Genomic DNA, 16360 nt, shown 5'->3' with positions numbered 1-16360 from the left:
TAGGTTCAGAAATGAACCTATTGTTTTTCTTTTTTGACTGATTTCTATTTTAGAAGCTTATAAGTAGTGATATATATTGATATATAAAATTAAAACACCTAGAAATTGTCCTCTGTCTTGTGTTTATAGAATACTAATCTATTTTATGATTTTAAATATGTTAAAACTACCAAAGCTCAATTAGAAATATTTTTGTTATTTTTGGTTCTCCCCTATCTTTATATTGTTGCTGTTGATAGAATTTAGATATATTCTCTGAATTTTCAGTTAAAATTTTCTAATTTGTAACTCCTACTTCAGTTACACACTGTATCGGTATCTATTATGTCCTTGGGACTTTTCAAGAATCTAGAGCTACAAAGGCGATAATACATAATTCTTGCCCTTGAGCAGCTGGTAACATAGTAGATCATAAGTATGGTGGGTAGTTTAGTAGAAGTTTCTACAAAGGAAGGACTGGCAGTCAGTCCCTAGGTGGCTTTATAAAAGAACCCTTGCATGTGGTTATATGAATTGGCTTCATTAGGACAAGGATAAATTCACTAAGGGATAATATTGGAAGAGAGGCGGGGTAAATATTTCTTTTGTGCTAGGCGTGGTCATGTAAACGAAGTGGCATGTTTCTGAGATTGAATAAAGCAGTGGCTCCTCAATTTAGTCTTCATATAAGAACTGTGAAAGAAATTGATTAAAAAAATGCTGTTTTTTTAGGTGCTCCCCATCCAGATGTAAGATATATGAGGTGTGGTGTAGGCAGAGGATGAGATAATAGCAGGAAATGAAACTATTAAAATAGGGAGGTCCAGATAGTTTCTTGGTCATACATGCTATGCTACTTTTATCCTGTCAGTAGGAAGCCACTGAAGATTTTTAAACAAGGGAGGCTCTTGTTCTCTTAGTCTTGTTCACACTTTGTATTGTCTTTATCTTTCTTCTTTCTGTTTACTGTCTGTCAACTTTTCTTATCTTTTAGGGAAGTTGGAGCTTTAACATCAATGTACTTTTCAAAGGGTACTTTTCAAAAATTAGCATGTTATAATTTGTCAGTTTATTCCGTAAATATGTATTGATGCATGCTATGTGCTAGGGGCTACTTTAGGCATGCAGAATACAAGAGTGAACAGACCACAGTCTCTGCCCTTAAATAGGAGGCAGGCACATTAAATCAACACTTAAAATTGAACTCAATTTCTTACAAACTTGCTTTTCCACTTGTGTTTCTCTGTCTTAGAAAATTATTTACTCACATGCTCAAAACAAAAACTTTAGTGTCATCCTTGACTCCTCCCTCCATCTTCTCACTCCTCTATGATCACCAGGTCCTATTAATTAGGACACCTATATATCTCTCATATGACTTCACTTAATCTCCATCTGTACTGCCTCCACTCTGCTCCATGCTAATTATTTTAAGTCAACCTCTACTGCCTCCCAATTGACTTCTTTGCCTACCCTCTTCCCTTTTCCAGTCCATTCTCAACCTTGCAACTTGAGAGATCTTTCTAAAATAAAAGTTTCTAGCCCTTAACTTTTTTAAATTAAATGTTTATTAAACAAATTTAACTTTATTTTTGATAAAAATTATACTTAAGATATACAAGGTGATATTTTGATATATGTATACATTGTGATTACCACAGTCAAAGTAATTAATATGTCTATCACCTCCCATAGTTACTGTTTTTTATATGTGGTAAGAATGCCAGAGAATACTACCCTCAGCAAATTTCGAGTATATAACACATCATTATCATTACCTGTAGTCACCATGGTGTATGTTAGGTTTCCAGAACTTACTCATAACTGAAAGCTTGTATGCTGTGATCAGTATCTCCCCTTTCCCACATCCCGTGGCTTTTTGATGACCGCTATTCTACTCTCCATCAACTTGACTTTTTTTCTTCTACTATTTTAGATTCCACTAAGTGAGATCATGTGATATTTGTCATTTCATGTCTGAATTATTTCACTTAGCATAATGTCCTCCAGGTTCATGCTTTTTATTGCAAATGGCAGGATTTCCTTTTATAAGGCTGAATAATATTGTGTGTGTGTATGTGTGTGTATGTGTGTGTGTGTATCACCTATTTTTATCCATTCATCTATCAGTGAGTATTAAGATTGTTTCCATATCTTGGCTTAACCTTTAATTTTTTAAGGCTTTTATGATTTGGCTTCCATTTTCCTTTATAGCATAATTATCTCACCAAGTAGCAAAAAGAATGAATCATTCTATAACCAGTATAAAGAATGTGTACCTTCACTGACAGTGTTGTTTTCAAGTAACAAGTGCCATTTTAGTTTTTATTAAACATCATTTATCATATTAAATTGCTGTTTGTTTCTGTGAATAAGTTTTGACATTACCTTTGTAATTTTAAATTCGTTTTAATTATGTGAGGTAGAACAACAAGGAGTTTATTATATTTCTAAATATTGGAATAACTAAAGACACCTAGGAGTATGGGCTTCAAGAATTTTCTTTAAAAAGGATCAGTACACAATTAAAATTTGAGAAACATCACTCTATGAAGTCAGTAAGGGCAAGAACTGTATCATATTTACTCTTACATTCTTAGGTCCTAATTTTGTGCCTGGCACGTAGTAGATACTCAGTAAATATTTTTGAATTAGGGAATGCTTCTCATGTGTAAACACATGCACTTTGGAACTATGCTTGTTTCTTTAGGACATGCTTCGAATATCAATCTCAGAATTTCCTAACAAGTCTATCAAAATCTCTGATCTAAGAGTTTTGCTTGAGTGTTTTCTTTTTTTCTCACCTTTATGATCCTGATCATAATACTTTCAAAAATTAAAAATAATTCATTTTGAAAATGAGCTACTATAAAGCAACACTAAATTATAACCATCTCTCTGAACTTATAGTACAGAAAGCTCTTATCTCAACAAAGATGGACCAATAGGTAAAACTTGTGTACATTAAAAAGTTTAAGAAACTAATGTATTTTTATAACATATGTTTATATTTTTCTTTTTCCTTTTATTCTGAGATAATTTTAAACTTACAGAAAATTGCAAAAATTGTACAGCATTCCCATATACCTTTCACTCAATTTCTCCCAAGGTTAGCAATGTACAATTATCAACAACAAGAAATTAACATTAGTTGGATTGGTACTATTAACTAACCTTTAGTCATAATTCAGATTTCACTAGTTCTATTAATGTCACTTTCCTGTTTCAGGATCTGTTCCATGTATCTTTAGTCTTCTCCAGTCTGTGACAGTTCCTTAGTCTTTCCTTGTCTTTCATGAACTTGACACCTTTGAAGAGTACTGGTCAGTTACTTTGTAGAATGTTACAAAATTTAAGTTAGTGCAATATTTTCTCATGATTAGATTGAGGTTATGCATTTTTGCCAAGAACATCACAGAAGTGATGTGATCTTCTCAGTGGATCATCAGGGAGTACATGATGTTGATATGTCTTATTACTGGTACTGTTATCACTGATTATTTGGATGGCATATTGTCTGCTGGGTTTCTTCACTATCATGGTACTATTTTTTTTTTTGTTAATGTTTCTCGTGGTAATTAAAACATCTTTGGGAAGATACTTTGAGACTATGTAAATTTTGCTTCTCCTTAAAATTTTATCCACAAAACTTGAACCCATTGGCGGGTCGTATTTACTTTGGTGGTCTAATGTGCTTCTCTATTTCCCTTACTGCTGCTACATTAATTATTTGGAATTCTTCTGTAAGGTAAAGCTATCCCTTTTCTCCTATTTGTTCATTCATTCAATTATTTTAATTATATCAATATGGACTGATGGACTTTTTTTATTATGTAGTTCAGAATTCAATACTATTGTCATTTCTGTTGCTTAAATTTTTCTAACTTTGGTTTGGGAACTTTTTCCAGTTGGCTCCTGTGTCCTTTGACATGCCATTTTGAGAGCTTCTTTACTTTCTGGTATTACAAGGTGTTCTAGTCTCATGTTGTTTCTCTCTGCTTCAGTGTTTTAATCAACTATTTCTCCAGAGAACCCTGGTTTCTTTAATGGAGGCTGATATTTAGAAACTAAGATGTTAGTATTAGGTATATACTAATATCCTTGGTGTTGGGACATCATCACTCCTCAGCCCTTTCAGAGGACAGAACTGGGGAATATATGTGTACTGACCCGTGTAAACAGGTCCACATTTATTTCTGTATCTCTCTAAAACATAGAAATACAAATCTCTGTTTTAAAGCCAGAAGTTAATATAGGTGCCTTCAACTACTGTCCAGTACCACAGGATTTATTTTAGCTTCTACCTCTCCTTATTTGTAAGTTTTTTTTTTTTTCTGACAGTGATAAATCTGGCTCTCATTATCTATAATATGGTTATTTGTTCAACTCTAGTATATTCATAAAGTAACAGAAGTGCTTAATAAAATAAGTAGAGTATGGCATTTATGTACAGTTATTTTCTCTAGCTCTAACAGTATCTAATCAAATGTTGTTTTCCAAAATTATCTTTATACTATTAACTAGTAATACAGTCAGGTTCATTTGTTACAGTTTGTATTTCATTTTGTGACCCCTCTCCCAGTCTTGGTTGTTTTAAAAAATGCATAAAATAAGATTCATTTTTGTGTTGCATATTTCTGTGTGTTTTGGCAAAGACATACTTGTAGTTCCATCACCAGAGTATGAGACAGAACACTTCCATCATCCCACATGCTTACGTTTTGGAAGAAAATATTAAAAGTTGTTTGGTACTTAAAACTCATAGGAAAGTTTTTGTGTGCATTTTGCTGATGTTCTAATCTGGATAATCAAGGAATTGGGACACTAAAAGAGAATAGGAGGGATATTTCACTTCTTAATGATGCTGTCATTTGTTATTCCTTGTAGTGCCAGAACATGGATTTTTTTTTTTTTACATTTTAAAGAATTGAGATATTTCATATAATACCTTGAGAATTTTTAAGCAAAAATAATTTGCAAGATATAATCAGATATTTACTTTAAATACATTATTTTCTATATTGTTCACCATTTAAGCAAAAAGGGAATAGTTTAAAAGTGACAAAATCTATTTTTTTCAATGTTATTTTTGTCTTTCTTAGATAGGTACAAAGCGTTTCAATGAGTCTTTTCCCTGAGGATAAGTTGCCTTCTCTCTCCTTTTTTTTTATTAGTTTTATTTAGTTATAATTAATACACAAAAGATTGAACACACATAATGTGCACACACTTGTGATACCATCACCACAATCAGAGTACTAAAAACACATTCATCACCTTCAAAAATTTATCGTGTGCTTGTGTGCATTTTGCAGTATGAACATTTAACATGCTATCTGTTTAACATTTAACATTTAACATTTTAAAGTGTGCTATATGGTACTGTTAACTATAGGCACCATGTTGTACAGCAGACCTCTAGAGCTTATTCATCTTCTATAACTCACACTTTATACCTGCTGAGCAACAACTTCCCATTTCCATTTCCCTCTCCCTGCATCCCCGGGCAACCACTACTCTGTTCTCTGCTTGTATGATTTAAATACTTCATGTGAGTGGAATCATGTCCTTTTGTGACTGGCTTATTTCACTTAGAAATAATGTCTTTTATGTTCATCCATGTTGTTGCAAATGGCGCACACAACATTTTCTTTATCTGTTCATCTGTCAATGGACATTTGAGTTGTTTCCATATCTTAGCTATTATGAATGATGTCAGTAAACATTAGGGGTAGATATCTCTTTAAGATTATGATTTCATTTATTTTGGATATATACCCAGAAGTGGGATTTTGGAATCATTTTTAATATTTTGGGAACCTCCATACTATTTTCCATAGTGGCTATATCATTCTGCATTCTCTCCTTGAATATGTGCCTGGTCTCTGAGTAATTTCACGAGGAGCCATTCTCACTTTTTCACTTGAGAAGAAAGGGTAAGAGATTACAATTCCACCTAAGTTCTAGTACAGAGTTTGCTTAAAAGGCACAATTCAAGCCTTTCTCCCCTAACCACTCATGCTTGTTTGGTTTTCCAAGGATAGACAATTTCTTTTCTTGTAGGCATAAACCACCATAAACTTTCCACTTCTCAGACTTTTTCAGGTAAAATGAATGCTCTAAAGACTAAGAGTTTTCTCTACAGAAGCTAGAGTGTTACTTCCTCCTACCCTTACCCCCTACTCCAGAACAGAATATTAGCACCCCAACTCCATTTGCATTGTTGCCCAGCTCCGTTTGCACGGTGCCTCCCCACTGTCCCTCTGCCTGCTCCAGATTAGCTACTATCCTGATTTTAAGAACGGAAGATTTTTTTTTTCCTGTTTTTGACCTTGATATTAGTAGAACCATACAGCACGCTGTGCATAAGCTTCTTTCACTCAGCTTTGTTTTTGTGAGAGTCCTCTATTTGTTACATATTAAAGCTTAGAGGGAAATTTCAAGTTGAGTTGAGGCTCTTCATTTAGGCTTTGCTAGTGAGGATGGTGGCGGGACTGCAGTTATTTTATTATTTTATTTTTCGGTGGTGTTTGGCTAGAGTAGAGCAGTTATTCATTTGTTTTTGTCTTACTAGGTTGCCTCTTTTTTTTGGTAGAGAGCAGGCTTTTCTTGGGGCCTTTTTTTTTCTGTATCCATTGGCATTCTTGGATTGTGGACTTCTCTAGCAAGCAGTCTGGCATAGATGAGGCAAAAAGAAAACCCAAGGAACTTACCATCATGTCATTCTTCTGGTCCTGAGATCCATAGCCAGTCCTCCTCCTTGTTTCCACTTTTCCAAGCCTTCTTATGCTTTTTTTTTTTTTTTATATTATGACCAAAGTTTTTTGCTATATTTAGTGGGAGAATTAGAGAAAAGCACGTTTATTTCATCCTTCTGGAAGTAGAAGTCTGTCTTACCTTTGATCTGTTTTATTACCTTTGAGATCATTAGGAAAAATGAAATATTTTATGCATGTACAGTTAACAGTGAATATATTAACCAAAACAAGGACTTTTAACAGAAATTAATGTTTGTTAAAATATAATCTCATATAATTCTGTTTATAGGAAATGCAAACTGAAGGATTTTAACCCTGTGTAAATTTAAATTTCTATTTTTAATTGCAGAATCTTTTAGCCGAAAAAGTAGAACAGCTGATGGAATGGAGTTCCAGGCGTTCAATCTTCCGAATGAATGGTGATAAATTCCGAAAATTTATAAAAGCACCACCTCGAAACTATTCTATGATTGTTATGTTTACAGCTCTTCAGCCTCAGCGGCAGTGTTCTGTGTGCAGGTGATTTATTTTTTAAAAAACTATTGTCTCATGTTTATATATTTAAGATAAATGTATATAGTAGAATTAAATAGTTGTTCAGTATTGTACTCAAATATAACTGTGCATTTAAAAGTAAGTTAAAAGTCATTGTAGTTTTGAAAATGACTTGGATAGGCTAATATTCTTTTATTGTGTAAAATATTTATTGAGCAATTCAACATATAGTCATTAAAAAAAAGATTTGTCTTTATGTCCTATATAAAGGTAAGTATATGATAGAATTTTGGTTCGGATATTCCCTTGTAGATCATTTAATTATATCTTATAGACAATGAAGTAGCCCCTTTAGACATACTCTCTTTTAACAGTTTAATAGAGGGAACATGCTTGATAAGGAAGTTCATTTACTTTTCAATATGTCCAGTGATTAGAACTTGCTTCCTTTTAAATGGAGGTAAGCAATTTGAGATAAATGAAATGTTTTTCAGTAGGAACGTACTAAAGAAAATTTTGGACAGATCCAAATATAATACATATTCAGTAAATGCTGTTGTTTAATTAATTTTTTTTGAAATAATTGTAGGTTCACGTTCACTTGCAAGAAATAATAGACAAATCATATACCTTTTACATATTGTCTTACACTGGTAACATCTTGCCAAATTATAGTACAGTATCATAAGCAGTGTTGGTATCGATACACTCAAGATACAGAACAGTTTTGTCACCATAAGAATCCCCCCGTTGCCCTTTATAGCCACCCCACACACTCATTCCACTCCTCACCTCCAGAATTAGTTCTCCATTTCTGTAATTTTGTCATTTCAAGACTGTTAAATGGAATCATACAGTTTATGACCTTTTGAGTTTGGCTATTTTTAACTTAACATAATTTCCTCAAACTCTGACCAAGTTGTTGCATTTATCAACAGTTCATTCTTTTTATTACTGCGTAATATTCCATGGTATGGATGTACCACAGGTTGTTTAACCATCCATGTGTTAAAGGACATCTGAATTGTTTCTAGTTTTTGGCTATTACAAATACAACCACTATGAATATTCTTGTACAGGTTTTTGTGTTTCTCTGGAGTAAATGCCACAGTGTAATGCTGGGGTTATATGGTGGTTGCATGTTCAGCTTTACAGGAAACTGCCAAAATGTTTTCTGTGGTGGCTGTATCATTTTGCATTCCCACCAGTAGTGTATCAGTGATCTTGTTTTTCCACATCCTCTTAAAAATTTGGTGTTGTCATTATTTTACTTTAGCCATTCTGATGGATATAGAGTGCAATCTCATGTGTTTTTTTCATTTTTCTAATGGCTAATGGTGTTGAACATCTTTTTAAGTGCTTTTTTTTATCTTGTTGAACGTTGTTTCATGTGCTTGTTTGTCATCTGTATATCATCTTTGGTGAAAATATCTGTTTCTGTCTTTTGCCCATTTCTATTTGTATTTTTTTTTTACTGGTTTTGATAGGTTTGTTTTTTTTTTTAAATATATTGTAGATACTAGTCCTTCATCAGATATGAGGTTTTCAAATATTTTCTTTTATGTTTTCCATGGCTTATGTTTTCATGCTCATAACAGAATCTTTTGCAGATTTTAATTTTGATGACGTCAAATTTATTAGTTTCTCCTTTTATAGTTCTTAATTTTGTTATCAAATTGAAGAATTCCTTGCTTAGCCCTAAATCCCCAATTTTTTTTTTTCTTCTCAGATTTATAGAAAACTTTTTCTTATAAAACTTAGTTTTATGTTTTGCATTTTGATCTGATATTTGGGAGAAAGCATTTAGTTTTTCATCATTAAGTATGATACAGCTATAGGATTTTTGTAGACGTTCTTTATCAAGTTGAGGAAATTCTTTTATTTTTCAGTTACAATTGACATTCAGTGTTTTAGTTTCAGGTATACAGCACAGTGGTTAGACATTTCTATAATTTATGAAGTGATCTCCCCATCTAGTACCCACCTGGCACCATACATAGTTATTGACTTTATTCCCTATGCTATATTTTTACATGCCCATGAATGTTTTGTAACTACCATTTTGTACTTCTTTATCCCTTTCACTTTTTTTCACCCAGCCCCCCAATCCTCCTCCCATTTGGTAACCATCAGTTCTCTGTTTCTGAGTCTGTTTCTATTTTGTTTATTTGTTTTGTTCTTTAGATTCCACATTCAGTATTTGTCTTTCTCTGTTCGACTTATTTCACTTAGCATAAAACCTTCTATGTCCATCTGTGTTGTCACAAATGGTAAGAGTTTGTTCTTTTTTATAGCTAAGTAATATTCCATAATATATACATATCATGTCTTATCCTGTCATCTATTGATGGGCACTTAGGTTGCTTTCATATCTTAGCTATTGTAAATAATGTTTCAATGAACATAGGGATGCATATTTTTTCAAATTAGTGTTTTAGATTTCTTTGCATAAATTCCTGGGTCATAAGACAGTTTTCTATTTTTAATTTTCTGAGGATCTTTATACTTTTTTCCATAGTGGCTACACCAATTTGCAATCCCATCAACAGTGCATAAGGGTTTCATTTTCTCCACATCCTTGCCAATACTTGTCGTTTGTTAGTTTATTGAAAGCCATTCTGATAGATGTAGTTGATATCTCATTGTGGTTTTAATTTGCATTTCTCTGATAAGTAAGAGGAAGTTGTTTATTCCTAGTTCTCTGAGAAATAAAAACCCCGAATGGATGTTGAATTTTGTCAAAATTTTATTGGTATCATTTGAATATGATTTTGCTTCTTTAGCCTATTGATATGGTAAATTACATTGACTGATTTTTAAATGTTGGACTGTCTTGCATTTTAAAATAAATCACACTTAATTGTGGTATATTATTTTTTTTCTGCATCACTGGATTCTATTTACTAACATTTTGTTGAAAATTTTGTATCTAAGTTCATGATAGATATTGATTTGTATTATTTTTACATTTTTATATCATTATACTGTTTTGTCTAGTTTGGGTATCACTATAATATTGGCATCATAAAGTCAGTTGGGAATATTTCCTCATCTTTTATTTTCTGGAAGAGATTGTGTAAAATTACACAATTTTAGATTGTGCTATTACTTATTTAAATGTTTGATAGAATCTCCAGTAAAACCATTTGGGCCTGGGTATTTCTTTCTCAAGAGGCTTTAAATTGTAAATTCCATTCCTCAATGGTTAAGGTCAGCTCAGGTTGTCTTATTTTATATTGGCTGACCACTTTTTTTTTTTTCCAAGAACAAATTCTTTGTGTGCAGTGGCTCCACATCCAAACTCTCCATATTGCATATTCATTTGTAGACTTTATGTAAATGTCTAAATCATTTTGAGCTGTAGTGGAAACTAAAGATATTGGTAACAGGTCAATGAAAAAAAAAAAAACAGTTTTGCTCATACTAACTTGCAGAAAGGGAATTGCAGTGTTCTGAAATTTTGAAGAGGGACCTTTTTACAACCAACTCATGACAAAATGGGTAGAGAAGATGGTGAACAAAAGTATTTTGAAAAACAACACTTAGATGATTCTGAGTTCCCCTCATATCAAATTTGAGGAATAGTAGTCAAGTGAGCATTAATACAGTTGCCAGAACTGGGCTAGCACATATGGATAGGGAACAGGTATGTTAAACAAAGGGATGCTTTGAAGCCCTACATAGGCAAAAATAACATCTTAATTGCTAGTTTGGTGTAAGAGGTCAGTTTCCACTAAAAATACAGAACGTATTCTGGCATGCTATAATGCCATATGTATTTTAGGGAAATCATTTACTTGCTCCTAAAAGTTGAAAATATTGGTTTCCTGTATTCACTATATGAAGAAATATGTTTATTTGATCATTATATTTTTAGGAGCTATAGTCTAGAATTACTTTATCATCATAGTATTTATTTCACAGTTACATATAATTGTATATATTCTGATAATAACCATAGCATACTGTTACATGATACATCCTTTAGGTAATATTTTATTTAAGGCATTATGTTGTTAAATGAATGCTTAAATATTAACTGTTAATTTTTTCAATAACCCCTAGCTCAAAATAACCTTTTATTTTTTTGTTATAGCCTATTTCGTAATTAACTTTTCAATTTTAGAATAGTTTTAGATTTATAAGAAGAAAAAATTGAAGTTATTAGAAAAAAGTTAAGGTAATTTATAGGTCAAGGTGGAGGTAGGTTGTTAGAAAGAACAGGTGATGCTTTGGAGGCAAATAAAAAATGTAGAGCAGATAGATATATGGTTTTCATACCCAGATATTCTGACTTAATTGTTTGGGGATGGGTCCAAGGCAGTGATATTTATACAAATATGATCTAGGTTTCTAATGTGCAACCAGTATAGAGAAAGGGAAGGCAAGAAGCAGGTTTATGGTTTATAGTTTTTATTTATTTTCATTTAGGGCAATGAGAATGGAAGGTTTAACTAATTGGATAACCATTTAGCATTGAAGATTCTTTTCAAACTAGAATGCCCAACTTCTTAGTGGAGAATTTGTAGAATTAAATGATTTTCTTCCCCAATACTCAGCAATTTAGGGGCAAGAGCACCTTCCTTAGGGATTAACACTTGTGGTTTATGGTATAAAGTGGATTAGGTAAATGATTTGAAAGTGTGAAGAGTGTATTTGAAATGTGTAACTGTGGGTTCAAAGTTAGATAGGGTCAAGAGAAGCTAGGAAATAGCTGCTAAACTAGGTGTGATATAATTAAACTATATTTTCATTAGGGTGAAGAACAGGTTTTGTGTGAAAATAGGATGGGCTGAAAATTAAGAAGTTCTTATAAAGGGTTTATTTAATAAACAATTTATTGAAGTATAATATCGGTGATTATTGATGTTGTAGAGAGGCTTGAGGAACTATATAAGGCTATGTAGTGTCTAGGGTATAATCATATATGTTGATATTACTCAGGATGATAATGGAATTGGTAAGGAAGGATATTAAATGAGCTGTAGAGGGATGCCTTGGAATTATTAAATGAGGATGATAAATTTATATTACAGGATAATATAAATTTCAAAGGAGGATCTGTTACATAATTGTGGTTGAGTAATGTTCTGAGATCTACTGTTATGGAGTCAAGAGAGTACTAACTGTTACCCATAAGATAGTGGGCAGAGCTAATCAAAGAGATCTCAGGGTGACAACTAAGATGAAAGCATAAAGAATGTCAAGAAAAATTATTCAGATTATATTCATGTATTCTAAATAAAGCTTCAAAGGGAGTTGTAGATTCATTGTGAAAGGCACCCTATCATAAGCAGCCATTTTTTTTTTTTATAATTCTTTAGAATCATTGAAAAGTTCATAGCTATATTAAAATCTTAATACTTTTCTTTGTGAGACTTTTTGCTTTTTACTTTTTCTTTATGAAAAAGTGACATTTATTTTTACTTAGATTCTCCAGTTGCTTTTAGGCTGGTGAATGAGCTGTTGGCTTCTGTGTAAGCCCTCTTAGCAAATCACTCTGCTCTCCCTTCACACAGTTTATTCACGGATTTTAGAATTCAATTCTCACCTTCTTTCGATGTTAACATCAAACTCCTGGGCCAAATAAAGTTGTTAATTAAGACTGCTCAATACAGTTCTCACCTCTCGTAAGTGTTAACTCCAACTTCCTTTATCAAATTGTACTAAAGGGAATATTACCCATAATTGCTAAATCTTTTAGATATAGTCTAGTATAAACTTACTCATCTCTTCCAGAAGTCACTAAAAATTCTGAGAGTAAGATATCCTCTTTTGTGGTAATTACTATGGATCAATAAATGTAAGGAAAAAAAAATCTAGGTGAAGGAAAATCAAGAAGTACATGTAGAATCAAGCAGGATGTATGCATAACCAAAATTTTGGTGATAACATGGAGATTAATATATTATTAGACTTAAATGAAAGAAGTTAGCAATTACAAAGGTATTTTAAAGGGGAGGGTGAATAAGTTATTACATTGACATATTAGATGTTAACTGGCTAATAACCTTCCTCTAAATAAAGATTGTTTTCTATGTATAAACTATTGGGAGTGTGTTATCCTGTGACACACTCTTCCACTGTTTTCAGTGACTTTCATTATCTGTGTTAAATTGTAGCGGTCACTGAGCTCTTTTTATTTTCTACGTTATTTGTATGTAAAGTCCAGCTTCAAGTCCCTCATCTTTTTTATTTCAAACTACAGAAAACTGACACAGTAGTAGTGTCATTCTCACTACTAAAAAGGGTGGGTCTGTAAAAATCCATTTTATAGATGAGAACATCAAAGCTGAGAGATTATAATTTATTCAAAGTCACACAGCTAATACCTGTCAGGGTTGGGATTTGTGACTCTAGAGCTAATAGAGTTTAATGCTTCCTTTAAGTGCACACATTCATCATTGCCTTTACCCTGTGAACTGTAATTTGTATTTTGCTTTTGCATTTCCAATTAAGATTATTAATCTTTTAGGGCGGGGATCTATCAGTCAGCATTTCTTAAACTCATTAGATCATGAAAAGCTTTTATTCAGAGTAGTATCTCATAACAGGGACTGGTGCGTTAGAGAGAGCTGGCCAAAACCATGTGGAAAAGAGCTCATCAGCCTTTGTTTCATTAAAGTGAAGTCACATTTTTAAGAGATTAGGTTCTAAAGCGAGCAGCACATAAGGTGAGAATTGTGTATAGATAAAATTACCCTTGTACCTCATTTAATGCTCTTGCTAGTGCTCTGTAATGGGTGTTGGGACTATAGTCTTCATCATTTCCTCTATGCTGTAGATAATATTTCTCTATGGCCTTAATTATTGTCACCCTAATATGCCTGGTTTCGTGAACAAAATATTTCACTTCTTTGGCAGACCCTCCTAACATTCATACATTCTTTCCCTGATTTGGTTAATACATGAGAACTGTATTGTATATTTTATATAAATGCAATATATAAGTTTATGTATTGCATTTGATTGTTATGCCTCTTTAGTTTCTTTTAATCTGTAGTATTCCCACACTCTTAACATGGGCTACATTTTTTTAAAAAATTGTCTACATCTTGTAGAGTGTCCATTTTCTGGACTTGTCTGATTGTTTCCTCATGATTAAATTCAATTTTTTCTTTTTGCAGGAGTACTATAACAATTATTTGTGTACTTCTTATTCCATCAAATCATGCTTGATTCACTCAGGCTTGATTGAATCCATGACCAGTTTAATATAAAGGATGTCCTATGGTTATTGCTGAGCTCCATCTAGTTTATTTATTTATTTATTTTTAATTTAAAGGCACATGACATAACTTAAGTGTATTTAATGTCTTCCTAGGAGTCTCTTCCTCAGATTGAGGGAGCTCTTTCACTGTTTTCAGTGACCTTCATTATCTGTATTAAATTGTAGCAGTCGCTGAGCTCTTTTTATTTTCTATGTTATTTGTATGTAAAGTTCAGCTTTAGTCCCTCATCTTTTTTATTCAAACTATAGAAAATTGACACAGTAGTACAAGGATACAGTCCACCCTTTACTATGATTCATTAATTATTAACATTTTGCCACATTTGATCTTGATCTTTTCAGTATACCTCAAAAATGAATCACATATCAGCAAATGTACATATAACTTGTAGACATCATGAACTGTCACTGCTAAATACTTCAGTGTGCATCTTTTAAGAAAAGGAAATTCTTACACAAATCAGAATACCATTATCATTTCTAAGTGAATTGACATTCAGTGATATAATCTTATTGTACTGTTCATGTTTAAATTTTATCTTTGTCTCCAAAATGTCTTTTATAGTCCACCTCCCTTTCCTAATTTGGGATCTTGTCAAAGTTTATATATTGCATTTGATTGTTATGCCTCTTTAGTATTTTTTAATCTGTAATATTCACACACTCTTAACATGAGCTACCTTTTTTAAAAAAAATCCAGGCCAGTCACCTTGTAGAGTGTCCATTCTCTGGATTTGTCTGATTGTTTCCTCATGATTAAATTCAGTTATTTATTTTTTTTGCAGGAGTACTATAGCAGTTATTTGTGTACTTCGTATTACATTAGATCAGGAGGCACATAATGTTAAATTGTTTGAATATCAATGATGAAATTAATCACCTGATTAGGGTGATCACCACAATCTTTCTATTGTTTAAGCATGTCTTTTTCTTTTGTAATAAGTAATTGGAGGTGAATGGTTTAGGAGGGGTTTGCTTGAGATCATGTGACTATCCTGTTTCTCAGTATCGTTTTAGCCAGTGATTATAGCATCCATTGATAATCTTTGCCTGAATTTGGTATTACATTGTTGATTGTAAAGTAGTGTTTTTTAAAAATTCTGCCATTTCTTTTACAGTAATTGAGATACTCAAAAGGCAAAGGTCAGGTACAAAAAGCTCTTTGCATTCTGGCTCAACAAGATAATTCTAAACCTACTTTATACTTTACCTGTAATGGTGACATCATAGTCTGAAAAGATGTAGACAGTTGCCCTAAGAGGTAGCCAATAGTAGCCCTAAGAGGAGGTTATAGGCTCAATATAATCAATTTGCTAAATATGGATGAGGATAATCCCCTGACCAATGTGGCTTCCTGCTCCGCAAAAATAAACAGGCCAAGTTTTGGTAAGAGTCCCAAGTCCAGTATGCACTGTAGTTTATGCATGAAATTGTAATCAGTTCATGATGGTGGATGCCTTGCCATGTCTGTTGTGATAATGAAGTCAGGTAGCAGTGGTGGCGATCTGGGCCATGGAGGCTTGAATCCAAATGATGGATCTTTACTGTTGGCATCCACATCACTAACTTATTAGTGATCATTTGGCAGGTATGATTTGTTCCACAAAAGAATGGTGGCTTCAGAGAGGTGTATGTCTTTAACCTGCCAGTCTGTTGTCTTCCAGTTGGCAGACCATATGGTTAGGCCATTGGCAAAAGTCAATACAATTGTAATAAAATGTTTATCAGAGGGACTCTCAGTCAGAACTATGAGGACTGCCTTGAGCTCTGCACATGGAGCAGAATATTACATCTGCCTTGGTATTACATATAGGGTAAACTGCACGTTAAGGGCCACACTGAGCTGTTGGCTTTGCTTCTGATGGGCGATAAGATTTTTTCCCAAAAGGTACTACCT

The 16360-nt window shown here is 32.9% G+C and overlaps 1 protein-coding gene across 3 annotated transcripts in view; it reads left to right on the top strand.

Annotated features, from left to right (window-relative positions):
* TUSC3 (tumor suppressor candidate 3) overlaps positions 1–16360 on the top strand; it is a 155434-nt gene that overhangs the window by 39681 nt on the left and 99393 nt on the right. For all 3 annotated transcript variants that reach the window (XM_039839334.1, XM_039839335.1, XM_039839333.1), the window contains exon 2: positions 7087–7256. In XM_039839334.1, the coding sequence (XP_039695268.1) occupies positions 7087–7256 (170 nt within the window). The remainder of the gene's footprint in view (positions 1–7086; positions 7257–16360) is intronic.

The sequence above is a fragment of the Pteropus medius genome, unplaced genomic scaffold, assembly GCF_902729225.1.
Source record: "Pteropus medius unplaced genomic scaffold, Ma_sr-lr_union100, whole genome shotgun sequence".
In the NCBI taxonomy this organism is placed as follows: domain Eukaryota; kingdom Metazoa; phylum Chordata; class Mammalia; order Chiroptera; family Pteropodidae; genus Pteropus; species Pteropus medius.
Note: the sequence above shows the minus strand (reverse complement) of the source record. Positions and strands in the feature narration are given on the sequence as shown.